This window comes from Syngnathus leptorhynchus, chromosome 7, assembly GCF_054491065.1.
Source record: "Syngnathus leptorhynchus isolate UIUO chromosome 7, UIUO_Slep, whole genome shotgun sequence".
In the NCBI taxonomy this organism is placed as follows: domain Eukaryota; kingdom Metazoa; phylum Chordata; class Actinopteri; order Syngnathiformes; family Syngnathidae; genus Syngnathus; species Syngnathus leptorhynchus.
Genome location: NC_141201.1, coordinates 14,690,658 through 14,705,025, shown reverse-complemented (window position 1 = coordinate 14,705,025; position 14,368 = coordinate 14,690,658). Strand labels below are relative to the sequence as shown.

The 14,368-nt window shown below is 46.7% G+C and overlaps 1 protein-coding gene across 3 annotated transcripts in view; it reads right to left on the bottom strand.

Annotated features, from left to right (window-relative positions):
- nf1a (neurofibromin 1a) overlaps positions 1-14,368 on the bottom strand; it is a 158,180-nt gene that overhangs the window by 77,369 nt on the left and 66,443 nt on the right. For 2 of the 3 annotated variants that reach the window (XM_085915635.1, XM_085915636.1), the window contains exons 29-30: positions 9,392-9,527; positions 5,171-5,233 (exon numbers count right to left, since the gene is read on the bottom strand). In XM_085915635.1, coding sequence (XP_085771761.1) covers positions 5,171-5,233; positions 9,392-9,527 — 199 coding nt within the window. The remainder of the gene's footprint in view (positions 1-5,170; positions 5,234-9,391; positions 9,528-14,368) is intronic. The other variant, XM_085915638.1, reaches the window with a different exon arrangement.

Below are 14,368 nucleotides of genomic sequence, written 5' to 3'. Positions count from 1 at the left end.
AAAAAATGATGTGGCAGGCTCGTCCATTCTGCCTAAATTAAATTTCTGCAATTCAAAACTCTTTTCAACATCTTGTGTAGCCCCCACAAGCTTGTATGCATGCTTGACAACGTCGCGGCATGCTCCTAATGAGACGTCGGATGGTGTCTTCTGGGATGTCCTCCCAGATCTGTCTAAGGGAATCAGTGAGTTCCTGCAAAGTCTAACGAGCAACCTGGCGGCGTCTGATGGACCGAAACATTATGTCCCAAAGGTGTTCTATTGCCCCTCCGTGAGTCGTCACCTTATCGTGGTGGAGGGGTTTGCGTGCCCCTATGATCCTAGGAGCCATGTTGTCTGGGGCTTCATGCCCCTGGTAGGGTCACCCATGGCAGAAGGGTCCTAGGTGAGGGGCCAGACAAAGCACGGCTCAGAAGACCCCTGATGATGATTACAATAAATGGACGTCGTTTTCCCTCGCCCGGACGCGGGTCACCGAGGCCCCTCTCTGGAGCCAGGCCTGGAGGTGGGGCTCGAAGGCGAGCGCCTGGTGGCCGGGCCTTCGCTCATGGGGTCCGGTCGGGCATAGCCCGAAAAGAAAAAGTGGGTCCCCCTTCCAATGGGCTCACCACCTATAGGAGGGGCCAAAGGGGTCGGGTGCATAGTGAGCTGGGCGGCGGCCAAAGGCGGGGACCTTGGCGGTCCGATCCCCGGCTGCAGAAACTGGCTCTAGGGACATGGAATGTCACCTCTCTGGCTGGAAAGGAGCCCGAGCTGGTGTGTGAGGCAGAAAGGTTCCGACTAGATATAGTCGGACTTGCCTCCACAAATAGTTTGGGCTCTGGTACAAGTCCTCTCGAGAGGGGCTGGACTCTCTTCCACTCTGGAGATGCCCACGGGGAGAGGCGTCGAGCAGGTGTTGGCATACTTATTGCCCCCCGGCTGGGCGCCTGCACATTGGGGTTCACCCCAGTGAGCGAGAGGGTAGCCTCCCTCCGCCTTCGGGTGGGGGGACGGGTCCTGACTGTTGTCTGTGTCTATGCACCGAACGGCAGCTCAGAGTACCCACCCTTCTTAGAGTCCCTGGAGGAAGTGCTGGAGAGCGCTCCTTCTGGGGACTCCATCGTTCTACTGGGTGACTTCAATGCTCACGTGGGCAATGACAGTGAGACCTGGAAGGGCGTGATTGGGAGGAACGGCCCCCCCGATCTGAACCCGAGCGGTGTTCTATTATTGGAATTCTGTGCTCGACACGGATTTTCTATAATGAACACCATGTTCAAGCATAAGGGTGTCCATGTGTGCACTTGGCACCAGGACACCCTAGGCCGCAGTTCGTTGATCGACCTTGTAGTCGTGTCATCGGATTTGCGGCCGCATGTTTTGGACACTCGGGTGAAGAGAGGGGCGGAGCTGTCAACTGATCACCACCTGGTGGTGGGTTGGCTCCGATGGTGGGGGAAGATGCCGGTCCGACCTGGCAGGCCCAAACGCTCTGTGAGGGTCTGCTGGGAACGTCTGTCAGAATCCCCTGTCAGGAAGAGCTTCAACTCCCACCTCCGGCAGAGCTTTTTCCACGCCCCGGGGGAGGCCGGGGACATTGAGTCCGAGTGGACCTTGTTCCGCGCCTCCATTGTTGAGGCAGCCGACCGGAGCTGTGGCCGTAAGGTTGTTGGTGCCTGTCGTGGCGGCAATCCCCGAACCCGGTGGTGGACACCGGCGGTAAGGGATGCTGTCAAGCTGAAGAAGGAGTCCTATAGGGCCTTTTTGGCCTGCGGGACTCCGGAGGCAGCTGACAGGTACCGGATGGCCAAGCGGAACGCGGCTTCGGCGGTTGCTGAGGCAAAAACTCGGGCGTGGGAGGAGTTTGGCGAGGCCATGGAGAATGACTTCCGGACGGCTTCGAGGAAATTCTGGTCCAACATCCGGCGTCTCAGGAGGGGGAAGCAGTGCACGGTCAACACTGTTTACAGTGGAGATGGTGTGCTGCTGACCTCGACTCGGGATGTCGTGAGTCGGTGGGGGGAATACTTCGAAGACCTCCTCAATTCCACCGACACGCCTTCCATTGTGGAAGCAGGGCCTGGGGACTCTGAGGCGGACTCTCCAATCTCGGAGGTCGAAGTCACTGAGGTAGTCAAAAAACTCCTCGGTGGCAAGGCCCCGGGGGTGGATGAGATCCGCCCGGAGTTCTTAAAGGCTCTGGATGTTGTGGGGCTGTCATGGCTGACACTTCTCTACAGCATTGCGTGGACATCGGGGACGGTGCCTCTGGATTGGCAGACTGGGGTGGTGGTTCCCCTCTTTAGGAAGGGGGACCGGAGGGTGTGTTCCAATTACAGGGGAATCACACTCCTCAGCCTCCCTGGTATGGTCTATTCAGGGGTGCTGGAGAGGAGGATCCGTCGGGAGGTCGAACCTCGGATTCAGGAGGAGCAGTGTGGCTTTCGTCCTGGCCGTGGAACAGTGGACCAGCTCTACACCCTCGGCAGGATCCTCGAGGGTGCATGGGAGTTCGCCCAACCAGTCCACATGTGTTTTGTGGACTTGGAGAAGGCGTTCGACCGTGTCCCTCGGGAGGTTCTCTGGGAGGTGCTTCGGGAGTACGGGGTGCCGAGCCAACTGATAAGGGCGGTTCGGTCCCTGTATCACCGATGCCAGAGTTTGGTCCGCATTTCCGGCAGTAAGTCGGATTCGTTCCCAGTGAGGGTTGGACAACGCCAAGGCTGCCCTTTGTCACCGATTCTGTTCATAATTTTTATGGACAGAATTTCTAGGCGCAGCCGAGGCGTTGAGGGGGTCCGGTTTGGGGACCTCAGCATCGCGTCTCTGCTTTTTGCAGATGACGTGGTGCTGTTGGCTTCTTCAGTCCGTGATCTCCAGCTCTCACTGGAGCGGTTCGCAGCCGAGTGTGAAGCGGTCGGGATGAGGGTCAGCACCTCCAAATCCGAGTCCATGGTCCTCGGTCGGAAAAGGGTGGAATGCCCTCTCCGGATCGGGGATGAGATCCTGCCCCAAGTGGAGGAGTTCAAGTATCTTGGGGTCTTGTTCACGAGTGAGGGCAGGATGGAGCGCGAGATCGACAGGCGGATCGGTGCAGCGTCGGCAGTAATGCGGACTCTGTACCGGTCCGTCGTGGTGAAGAGAGAGCTGAGCCAAAAGGCAAAGCTCTCGATTTACCGGTCGATCTACGCTCCTGCCCTCACCTATGGTCACGAGCTATGGGTCGTGACCGAAAGAACGAGATCCAGGATACAAGCGGCTGAAATGAGTTTCCTCCGCAGGGTGTCCGGGCTCTCCCTTAGAGATAGGGTGAGAAGCTCGGTCATCCGGGAGAGACTCGGAGTAGAGCCGCTGCTCCTCCACGTTGAGAGGAGCCAGATGAGGTGGCTCGGGCATCTCATCAGGATGCCTCCTGGACGCCTCCCTGGGGAGGTGTTCCGGGCATGTCCCACCGGTAGGAGACCCCGGGGTCGACCCAGGACGCGCTGGAGAGACTACGTCTCTCGGCTGGCCTGGGAACGCCTTGGGATCCCCCGGGATGAGCTGGAGGAAGTGGGTGGGGAGAGGGAGGTCTGGGAGTCCCTCCTAAAGCTGCTGCCCCCGCGACCCGACCCCGGATAAGCGGAAGAAGATGAAGGTGAAGAAGGTGAAGGTGTTCTATTGGGTTAAGATCAGGTGACCGTGAGGGCCATTCAATTGTGTCAATTCCTTCATCCTCCAGATATTGTCTGCATACTCTTGCCACATGAGGCCGGGAATGTCGTGGATCAGGAGGAACCCAGGACCTACTGCACCAGGGTCTGACCATGGGTGTAAAGATTTCATCCCGATACCTAATGGCAGTCAGACTGTCGTTCTCTAGCCTGTAGAGGTCTGTTCGTCCCTCCATGGAAATGCCTCCCCAGACCATCACTGACCCACCACCGAACCGGTCATGCTGAATGATGTTGCAGGCAGCATAGCGCTCTCCTTGGCTTCTCCAGACCCTTTCACGTCTATCACAGGTGCTCAGGGTAAACCTGCTCTCATCTGTGAAAAGCACAGGGCGCCAGTGGCGGACTTGCCAATTCTGGTGTTCTATGGCAAATGCCAATCAAGCTCCACGGTGCTGAGTAGTGAGCATAGGGCCCACTACAGGACGTCGTGCCCTGAGGCCACCCTCGTGAAGTCTGTTTCTGACTGTTTGGGCAAAAACATTCACACCAGTAGCCTGCTGAAGGTCATTCTGTTGGGCTCGGGCAGTGCTCAACCTGTTCCTCCTTGCACAAAGCAGCGGATATCGGTCCTGTTGATGGGATGAGGACCGTCTACGGCCCTGTGCAGCTCTCCTAGAGTAACTGCCTGTCTCCTGGAATCTCCTCCATGCTCTGGAGATTGTACTGGGAGACACATCAAATCTTCTTGCAACAGCACGCATGGATGTGTCATCCTGGAGGAGTTGGACAATCTGCGCAACTTCAGGAGGGTTAAGAAATCGCCTCATGCTTCCAGTCGTGATAATGACTCTTGCTAAAGCCAACACGTGGAAAAACAGTTAAAAAAGATCAAGAGGGAGGAGCTTGAAATGGCCTCCACCTGCAAAACCAGTCCTGTTTTGGGGGCCATCTCGTTGTTGCCCCTCTAGTGTACCTGTTAATTCCATCAACACCAATGCAGCTGAAAGTGATTTACAACCCCCTCTGCTAGTGCCTGACCAAAACCTTATCAGAAAAGTGTAATTGAATTCATGCCATACCCTGATAAAAAAAACGGTTCCTTTAATTTTTTTGAGCAGTGTACTTATGAAAACGTTTTACCTTTGGAGGCAGTATCAGAGCATAGTTGGAGCAACACTCGGGTAAAACAAAATCTGGCACATTCAAAAAAGTATAGATTACTGTAAAAAGCAAGAGCAGGCTTTTGGTTCTCTGTATTAAAGTATGAAAAAGCTTAAATATGATAAGCACAGGATTGATTGTAGATTGATGATGGCAAATTAAGATGAAACTATACAATCAATCGATGCATCCCTATTGTACGGAAGTTGAAAATGCAAAACTGGATAAAACATTTCTGGATTAAATTAAAATCATTTTAAACAAATGAAGAAAATAAACCAAGTGAGGAAAATGCAAAAAAGTATTTTTTGCTTTAAGGGGAAAGTATCTGGGGGAAAGTATCTGAGGGAAAATAGAGTCTCCAAACTTACTGCTTTTTTGTTTTCCTTTTTTTCTTTTACAGTTGCCTTATTCAGTAGAGAGTGGCAAGTAGCCTACAGAACAGAGACGGGTACAATCATGGTCACAGCACCAGCTACACGTATGCACAAAGCCCTACCAATTAAGGTACACAGACAAAAGCTGAAGGCTGTAAAGTTCAAGTCAATCATAAGATAGGATGTGTCATTAAGCTGTTTGTTAATTGGCAGGGAAGCAGGCCATGCATACACAGTTGTTGCTGGAATTCGATGCACTCTTACTGTGTAATTTATAAGCTGCAAAAGAAAACTCAAAATGAAGAATGGGAAACCAAATGTTATAAAAAGCATAATCAGTGAACAAGGACAGGAGCCACTATTTGGGTGTTTAGGGATACATTTCAACACCTGGACAACAGCACCAATATGAAATTCAGCATTAAGAATAGTGCAGCATCAGTGTGAAGCTGCCCAGGTTTTGAGGAAAGTAAACTGGTTATCATGGCTAAATAAAAAAAAAAGGTTTTCACTCATCAATGCTGTGATCACACCTATTGCATCAGCTGATGATGTTTTAGTTACAAATGTGTGCGTGGGTCACATGTGTGTGAATTGCCCAAAATAATAGAATTAATGTAAAAAGGCTTTCCATTTTAGGTGCACATTTACCCAGTGTTTACATTTAGGAATGGAAAGAGCTTTCTTCTCCATTGTGAAAAATGTGCTAATGGCTTTAGATGTGATCAAAGCCTTAAATGTATTTGGATTTTACAGATCATGCATCTAGATAAAAAAATATTACAGAGAAACTTTGCTTCATTAGGAAATTTTCCATGGGAGGATACTATATATCTGCAGTGAAGCCATCAATGAAGCATTGACTTTTTAAAGATGACCTCATTTAAATTGCTTTTGCCATCATAAAACCCCATAGTTGTAGTACACCGTGAATTGGTCACTATCCAAATCACATCATTTTCTAATGGTTGGATTTATACTGCAGTTCTAAGGGCCCAATTTCTTTTGGTGCCAATATCAAAATATAAAATTTTATATATTGAATACCTACACCCAAGAGCAAGGGTTCTCAAACTAGGGTCTCCTGGTACCCAGACATCTGCAAATTTTACCTTGGGAGCCCATAAAATAATTCGCAATAAATTATGTTGTATTGTTTTAATATTTTATTTATTACTTATTATTACAATAATAAATAATTGTTGTCATTCATTTCTTACTCAATGCTTTATTTATGCTATGCGATTTATTTATTACGCTAGTCTTTGATTTTCGGCAAATAATGGCTTGTAAATGTGAATGGGCTGTTCAAATAAATATGTCAAATATTGTCGCATGTGCGAAACAGAAAAAAGCTCCTTCACTGTTGCTACAGGACTCTTTGCAGCAACTGACCAGTTTTGTTAAATTTTGTAGGGACATTCACTTTTTGGTATTGTCACTGATGTGTCTTTTTATTACCATCTTGATAATAACTGCCCTCACAGTGTTTCGTGATGTATTCAATGTCTTGGAACCATGATATATCTCTGATGCTACGGAAGCTCTCAGTAGACCGCAGTTTGCAGACATGGCTACAAAAATGACAGCAAAAGCCTATTATAACAGCTTAATCTTATCTGGGGTTAATCAAACAGTGCTGTTTCTAAATGGTCGCAGGTGTGTGCTGACTTCTCCTTGAATTCTACTTGACTTCTACGATGAGTTTGAATGTGATTGGTCAATTCTGATCCCAGCCATGTCCACAGTTGTAAGAGGGTGAGCACACTTGTGCATTCATTATTTTACTTGCTTCTTGAAAAAATATATATACCGTAATTGTCGGACTAGGCGGCTCGGTGGGGCACTGGGTAGCACGTCCGCCTCACAGTTAGGAGGGTGCGGGTTTGATTCCACCTCCGGCCCTCCCTGTGTGGAGTTTGCATGTTCTCCCCGGGCCCGCGTGGGCACTCCGGTTTCCTCCCACATCCCAAACACATGCTTGGTAGGCCGATTGAAGACTCTAAAAATTGTCCCTAGGTATGAGTGCGAGTGCGGATGGTTGTTCGTCTCTGTGTGCCCTGCGATTGGCTGGCAACCGGTTCAGGGTGTCCCCCGCCTACTGCCCGATGACGGCTGGGATAGGCTCCAGCACGCCCGCGACCCCCGTGGGGACAAAGCGGTTCAGAAAATGGATGGATGGATAATTTTCTGACTATAAGTTGCGGTTTTTGTTATAGTTTGGGTGGGGGGGCGACATATTCAGGGGCGACTTATATGTTATTTTTTTCACAAATTTTCAAAATTCAAAAATCCACGATGTAGTGAAACAGCGAAAAACGAACCGCGATGTAGCAAGGGATTACTGTCATTTGAACTGCAAGTGACGTCGTCCGTGCCGCGCAACGGTTGTTTACATAAAGGCAAAAGAATTCGATCACGGGATGACGAAGGGCCCCACGTACTACCGGCATCATTAGCGGCTTTGTTTGTAAGTGACACGGAGGACGAAGAGTTTGAAGGATTTAATGATTTGGAGTGACACAGAAGGTTTGAAAAACTATTATGGCTTTTACGCACGCCCGATCCTTCTCGACGGGAGCTCTCTTTCACCTCCGGGGATGGAAGTTGGGGGCCGGCATATATGTAATATGATAGTTATTTGAAATATACTTTATATATCGTTATATGGGTCTGTGGAATAATTAGAAATGCAATTTACAACGGGTCCGACATCAGCATATGCGGCGCATACGCAGCATTGTTTACATAAAGCGAGATCGATGGATTTAATGAATTGGAGTGACACAGATGGTTTGATAAACGTGTTATTTATGTAAGACTTACTTGAATAACTCTGAATGTTACATCAGGCCCGTTCTAAGCTCCTTGTTTGTGTATATGTCACGTTAGCATACTGTATCGTTTAGCCTGTTGTTGCTGGTTCATGTCTGTTTTTGGTGTTTTGACAAATAAATTTGCCCCAAAAGTGCGACTTATACTACGGTGCGACTTATATATGTTGTTTTTCACTTTATTGTGCATTCTATGGCTGGTGCGACTTATATTTTATTTTATTTTTTTTGCCAATTCATTTGTAGAGGTCACAATGTTGGAAAAGTTTTTAAATACAGTGAAAGCCCGGAAAGTCAACCACCTCGGTCCTCAACATATTCATTTTTTAATGCAAAATGTCGGGAAATCTTTGCCTCTGTTCTCGGACAAAGCTTCGGAATACGGCGTGAGTTAATGTTGTTATTTCACGGGTTTTAAACAATTGTCGTTGTGCTCGCGCCCTTCCAGAAAGCGTGAGACCACGAGATCACAGGGGTTCAAGCCGAGAGTTGAGTTCACGCAATAATCGAGAGCTGCTGTACGTATTTGTAAACAATAGCTGGAAAGCTGCATCGTGAGACCACAAGATTAAGGGGGTTCATGCTGAAGAGTTGAGTTCACGTGACAAGTGCGTAAAAAGAGAGCAACTGTATGTTATATTTAAGAGGTTGGATCTTTTAATGAGAGGGAGTGCGTGTGTGCGAGAGAGAGCGAGAAAGAGAAAGAGAGAGAGAGAGAGAGAGAGAGAGAGAGAGAGAGAGAGAGAGAGAGAGAGAGAGAGAGAGAGAGAGAGAAAGTGCAAAAGAGAGAGCAATACTTCAGAGCCTGTTATGTACAAAACACTCGATTTCTTTTGAAAATAATTGTTGTTTGGAATATTGAAAGCTGAATTCCCTGGCCCAAAAGAAGTTTGAGAACCCCTGTCCTTTCAGTTATGTCCGTCTGTTAGTTGAAAAGATGACAAAGTTGGCTGCATTGTATTAATCAAGATCAGAAGCTACAATTAAATATAATCATTATTTCTCAAATAAATGTTATTTCACTCATGTTTAATTTTTGATAGACTATTGTGATGGCAAAAATTCAGACAATAAAATCAATTATAATGTGGAGATACTTCACTTGCTTGTCTTTCAGCAGATAAATTGCATTATAAAACAGTCGGAAATATAAAGTGGATACCATTTTAGAAAACTGTGGGATAAAATCACAATGATGAAAAGGCGCAATAGATTTGAAAGAATGAACTGGGTGCAATATAGAAAGCAGTGAGTTCAGCAGCATCAGAAACTGGATAGAGTAGATAGGCAGGCTCTTGAAATGTATAAACGACAAACGGGTAAGAGCAAAGATAGAAGCTATGGGTCATGATGGAGTTGAGGTTGGGGGGGGGGGGTCTACCTGGTAGAGACAGTGGCACACGCTGCGAAGCTGAGGGGGGAACTCGCTGGATGAGCCGATGATGGCATGGAAGAAGCATTCAGTGATCTGCAACAGGTTTCTCTGATTATCTTCCAAGTTCTCACCTTGCTCCAGTCTGACGAGTAAGAAGAAGAATCGCATCAAAATTAACTCGACATTCTCTTCTAAAGACAGATGGAAGTGTACAACTTTCAAGTATAGGTTCTCAACGAAAGCACAAAGAATACTTTGAGGAACAGAATTGTGCAAACTAATTGTATAAACTAATAAACTAATAAACTGTGGCAACTATTAAAAACATTTTGCCACAGTTTTGCATCAAGACAATTTTAAAATCTCACAAAGAAATCCAAACAGAGATACCTTTTTTCTTTTTTTCAAATCAAGTACATACAAGTGCTTACATTTGAGTACTACTCACTGATATTTGGACTGCATCTATAAAAATATATTTTTCTGCAGAAAACTCTAGAGGCCTGGCATGCTTGTAAATGCCCTTAAAAATGTATTTATGCAATTTCATGTGGATGGGTTTTTTAACAAAAATAAGGGGGCAGAAAGGATGAAAATATTTGATTTTGAAAAACCCAGTTACACGTAGACAAGGCCTTAATAACATCAATCTCGAGTCTTGCAATTGTTGTGAAAAGGTATTTCATCTGAATCAAAAATACAAAACAAACTTTTCTAGATTCACTCATCTCCAACACCTTTTTGATGAGTAAAAATGGTCATGATTAGCTTTTGAACATTCAACAATTTTTCTAAAAGTTACAACCAATTTTCCTTAAATATTGTAACAAAGCTTTTTAGTACTGCAGTGGTGAGACAATGAACCCATACATCATCACACCATCGCTTACTTTGCTTTGGACTATTTGAGAAATGAGTAGGGCCGGGTGTTTTTTTTTTTTTTTTTTTTTTTAAATGAAGTGTTATGTAGCGTCTAGAATTGCCACATATAAGGAGGTGATTAAGGAAAGAATTGATTTCATTGTGGTCTGCCATTGGACCTTTTTTCTGTACAGGTCAGTTTAGGTTACTTAAATCTGGTTCACACGGTGTTCACAAGACCCAATCACGTGTATGATGGTTTTGAGCGTACTGCGTGTGGTGTGCACCGATATCATTTGGGAATACAGTAATCCCTCATTTATCGTGGATAATTGGTTCCAAGACCACCCGCTATATGTGAAAATCCGCAAAGTAGTGTCACCCTCTCATTTTTAACATACATTTATTGTGTATCAATAAGTTCATATTAAATTATATAAGTGCATTATCCCGAATGGATTACCACGTTCAGAGAGATCACCAATATGCGGTCAAAAACAGAGAAACATAAATTTTGGAGCCTGGAATGGACAGTGCAACCACTGATAGGCCGGAGAGGAGAACCACAATCATTGCCAGGGAACTGAGAAGATGCCGGATTGACATAGCTGCTCTTTCAGAAACCTGACGGGCAGAGGAAGGTCATCTGAAGGAGGAAAAGGGTGGATAGACTTTCTTCTGGAAAGGAAAGGCCACAGATGAGCCTAGGATCCATGGGGTTGGTTTTGCCATCAAGAACCTACAGATCAGTCAGCTCTCTGAACTCCCTGTGGGAATCAGTGAGCGCCTGATGACCCTCCGTCTGATGCTGGCCGGCAGCAGATGGCAACAGTTCTTAGTGCTTATGTACCTACCCTCGTTTCGATGAGGAAGAAAAAGAGACCTTCTATGCCTGTATGGATGAGGTATTGTCAAAAATCCTCAAGGACAAGATCATTATGTTGGGAGGTTTCAATGCCAGAGTGGGCCGAGACCACCACCTCTGGAAGGGCACCATTGGAAAAGAAGGCATTGGAAACATCAACGCCAACAGGGTTTTGCTTCTTAGCAAATGTGCTCAATACGGCCTTACTATCACCAATACCATTTTTTGCTAGAAGAACAAACTCAAGGGTTCATGGAGACACCCTCTGTCTAAACAATGGCATCTTATTGACTATGTCATTGTCAGAGCCAGGGATCGGCGCGACGTGAGCATAACAAAAGCCATGACTGATTCAGAGGCCTGCTGGACAGATCACCGCCTGATACGATCCACGATGTCCATCAGACTCAAGAGGAAGAGGAGACTGCAAAAGAAGCAGAGCCGACAGAGACTAAACCTTGAGAGCCTGAACGAAACTGCCACCCTGCAGCTGCTTCAGGCCTCTCTTGGCGAAAGCCTCAATCAGGAATACCCTGAGGGCATTGAAGAACACTGGAGCCTGCTCAAGTCTTCCACCCTTGATCCTGCAGTGCCACTCTCAGGTACAAGTTCAGAAAGCATTAGGACTGGTTTGATGAGAACGACACAGAGCTAGAACAGCTCATCTTTCGTGTCTGGCAAAATGACATCACCTGCAAAGCACTCCTCAACCGTGACAGCACAACTCAGTCAGATTTCCTCAGTCACATCCGTCAGAGTCCCATCAGGGAAGACATGGGTGAACTCCCACTTTAGCAGAGGTCCAAGATGCCATCAGGAGCCTGAAAAACAACAAGGCCTCTTGGCCAGATGGGATCCCAGCTGAGGTCCTAAAGATTCAAGATTTAAAGGAAGGTGGACTAGAACTCCAGCGCCGCCTCCATGGCCTCCTTCTGTAGGTCTGGGAAAAAGAAGTACTCCCCTCAGAGCACAGGGACGCTCTGATAGTGACCATTTTCAAAAAGGGGGACCAAGCGGATTGCAGAAACTATAGGGCCATCTCTCTCCTTTCACCAGTTGTACTTGCTGGTGTTCTTGTCAATCACCTACTGCCACTGTCTGAGTAAGTTCTCCCAAAATCGCAGTGTGGTTTTCGTCTATCTAGAGGCACTGCAGACATGATTTTTACAGCACGCCAACTCCAAGAGACATGCCGTGAGCATAAACAGCCTTTGTTCATGGCTTTGATAGACCTGACAAAGGCCTTTGACACGGTGGATCGCCAGGCCCTATGGAGCATCCTTCTGAGGTATGGTTGCCTGGATAAATACGTCAGAATACTGCGATTATTACATGATGGAATGACAGCCACAGTGCTCAACAACAGCTCCTTGACTGAGCCTTCCACTCTAGAGACAGGGGTCAAACAGAGATGCATCATTGCACCCACCCTGTTCATTGCCGCCATACTCCACCTCATTGGTGAAGAACTACCACAGAGAATCCCAATTTGGTACAGAACTGATGGCAGGCTCTTCAACCTTAACAGGTTCAAAGCCAAAACCAAGATCAGAACCACCACGATCATGGAGCTCCAGTATGCGGATGATAATGCCATTGCAGCACACTCTGCAGAAGACCTCCAGGGCATCCTGAACGCCTTTGCTAGGGCATACAGAGCCCTGGGTCTGGGCGTGAACATCAAGAAGACCCAGGTGCTACAGCAAGCCCCTCCCATTCAGCCATCTACTCCGCCCATCATAAATGTGGACAACACTGCACTTGAAAAAACGGCAGCCTTCTCTCTTCCAAAGTGGACATTGACTCTGAGGTCAACCATCGCCTGAGCATACGCCAGACTCCGGAAAAGAGTCTTTTAAGACAGAGACCTCCGGGTTGACACTAAGCTCCTGGTTAACAAAGCTGTGGTTCTCCTCACCTTACTTTATGGGGCAGAATCATGGACAACCTACAGCAGGCACCTAAGAGCTCTTGAACACCACCACCAGAGAACCTTGAGGAAAATAATTAGGATCAAATGGGAGGACAGAAGCACAAACATCAGCGTTCTAGAGGACGCCAGAATACCGAGCATTACCACCTTAATAATGCAGCACCAACTCCAATGAACAGGACATCTCATCCGCATGACTGACACCCGTCTCCCCAAACAGATGTTATCTCCCAGCTGGAGAGAGCTGCAATGTGGCATGACGGCTGCTGCCATAATTGTCTGGAGCGAAGTGAGCAACAGAGCTCAGGAAACTCAGACAGGCTGAACTGCAGCAACAATTAAGCTCATCATCCATTTTTAGAAAGCATAATTTGCAGACCTAAAATTGTTTGCATCTGCAGGTACTTTGAAGCATATTTAGAAGTACAGCAGTGGTGTCTGTATCGGTGCATCGAACATAAAATTAAGTTTTACAGTGATCTTATTTATTCGGGGGAAAAAAAATTACACAATGTGGAAAAAATAATTGCACGATAATTACAAATTACAGTAATTTTCGGACTGTAATTTGCGGTTTTTGTCATAGTTTGGGTGGGGGGGGGCGACTTAAACTCACAAGCGACTTATATGTGATTTTTTTCAAAAATTTTCAAAATTCAAAAATCCGCGATGTAGTGAATCCGCGATAAACGAACCGCAATGTAGCGAGGTATTACTGTCATTTGAACTGCAAGTGACGTCAACCGTGCCGCGCGGCGGTTGGTTACATAAAGGACAAAGGATTCGATCACGGGATGACGAAGGGCCCCACGTACTACCGGCATCGGTCCGACATCAGCATATGCGGCGCATACACGGCATTGTTTACATAAAGCAAGATCGATGGATTTAATGAATTGGAGTGACACAGATGGTTTGATAAACGTGTTATTTATGTAATACATACTTGAGAAACTCTGAATGTTACATCAGGCCCGTTCTCAGCTTCTCATTTGTGTTTATGTCACGTTAGCATACCATATCGTTTAGCCTGTTGTTGCTGGTTCATGTCTGTTTTTGGTGTTGGATTTTGACAAATAAATTTGCCCCAAAAGTGCGACTTGTACTCCGGTGCGACTTATATATATATTTTTTTCACTTTATTGTGCATTTTATGGCTGGTGCAACTTGTACTCCGGAGCGACTTATAGTCCGAAAATTACGGTACATAACAACCTAGTGGTAGAGTGTCTGCCCTGAGACTGGTCATACCAAAGACTATAAAAATGGGACCTATTGCCTCCCTGCTTGGCACTCAGCATTAAGGGTTGGAATTGGGGGTTAC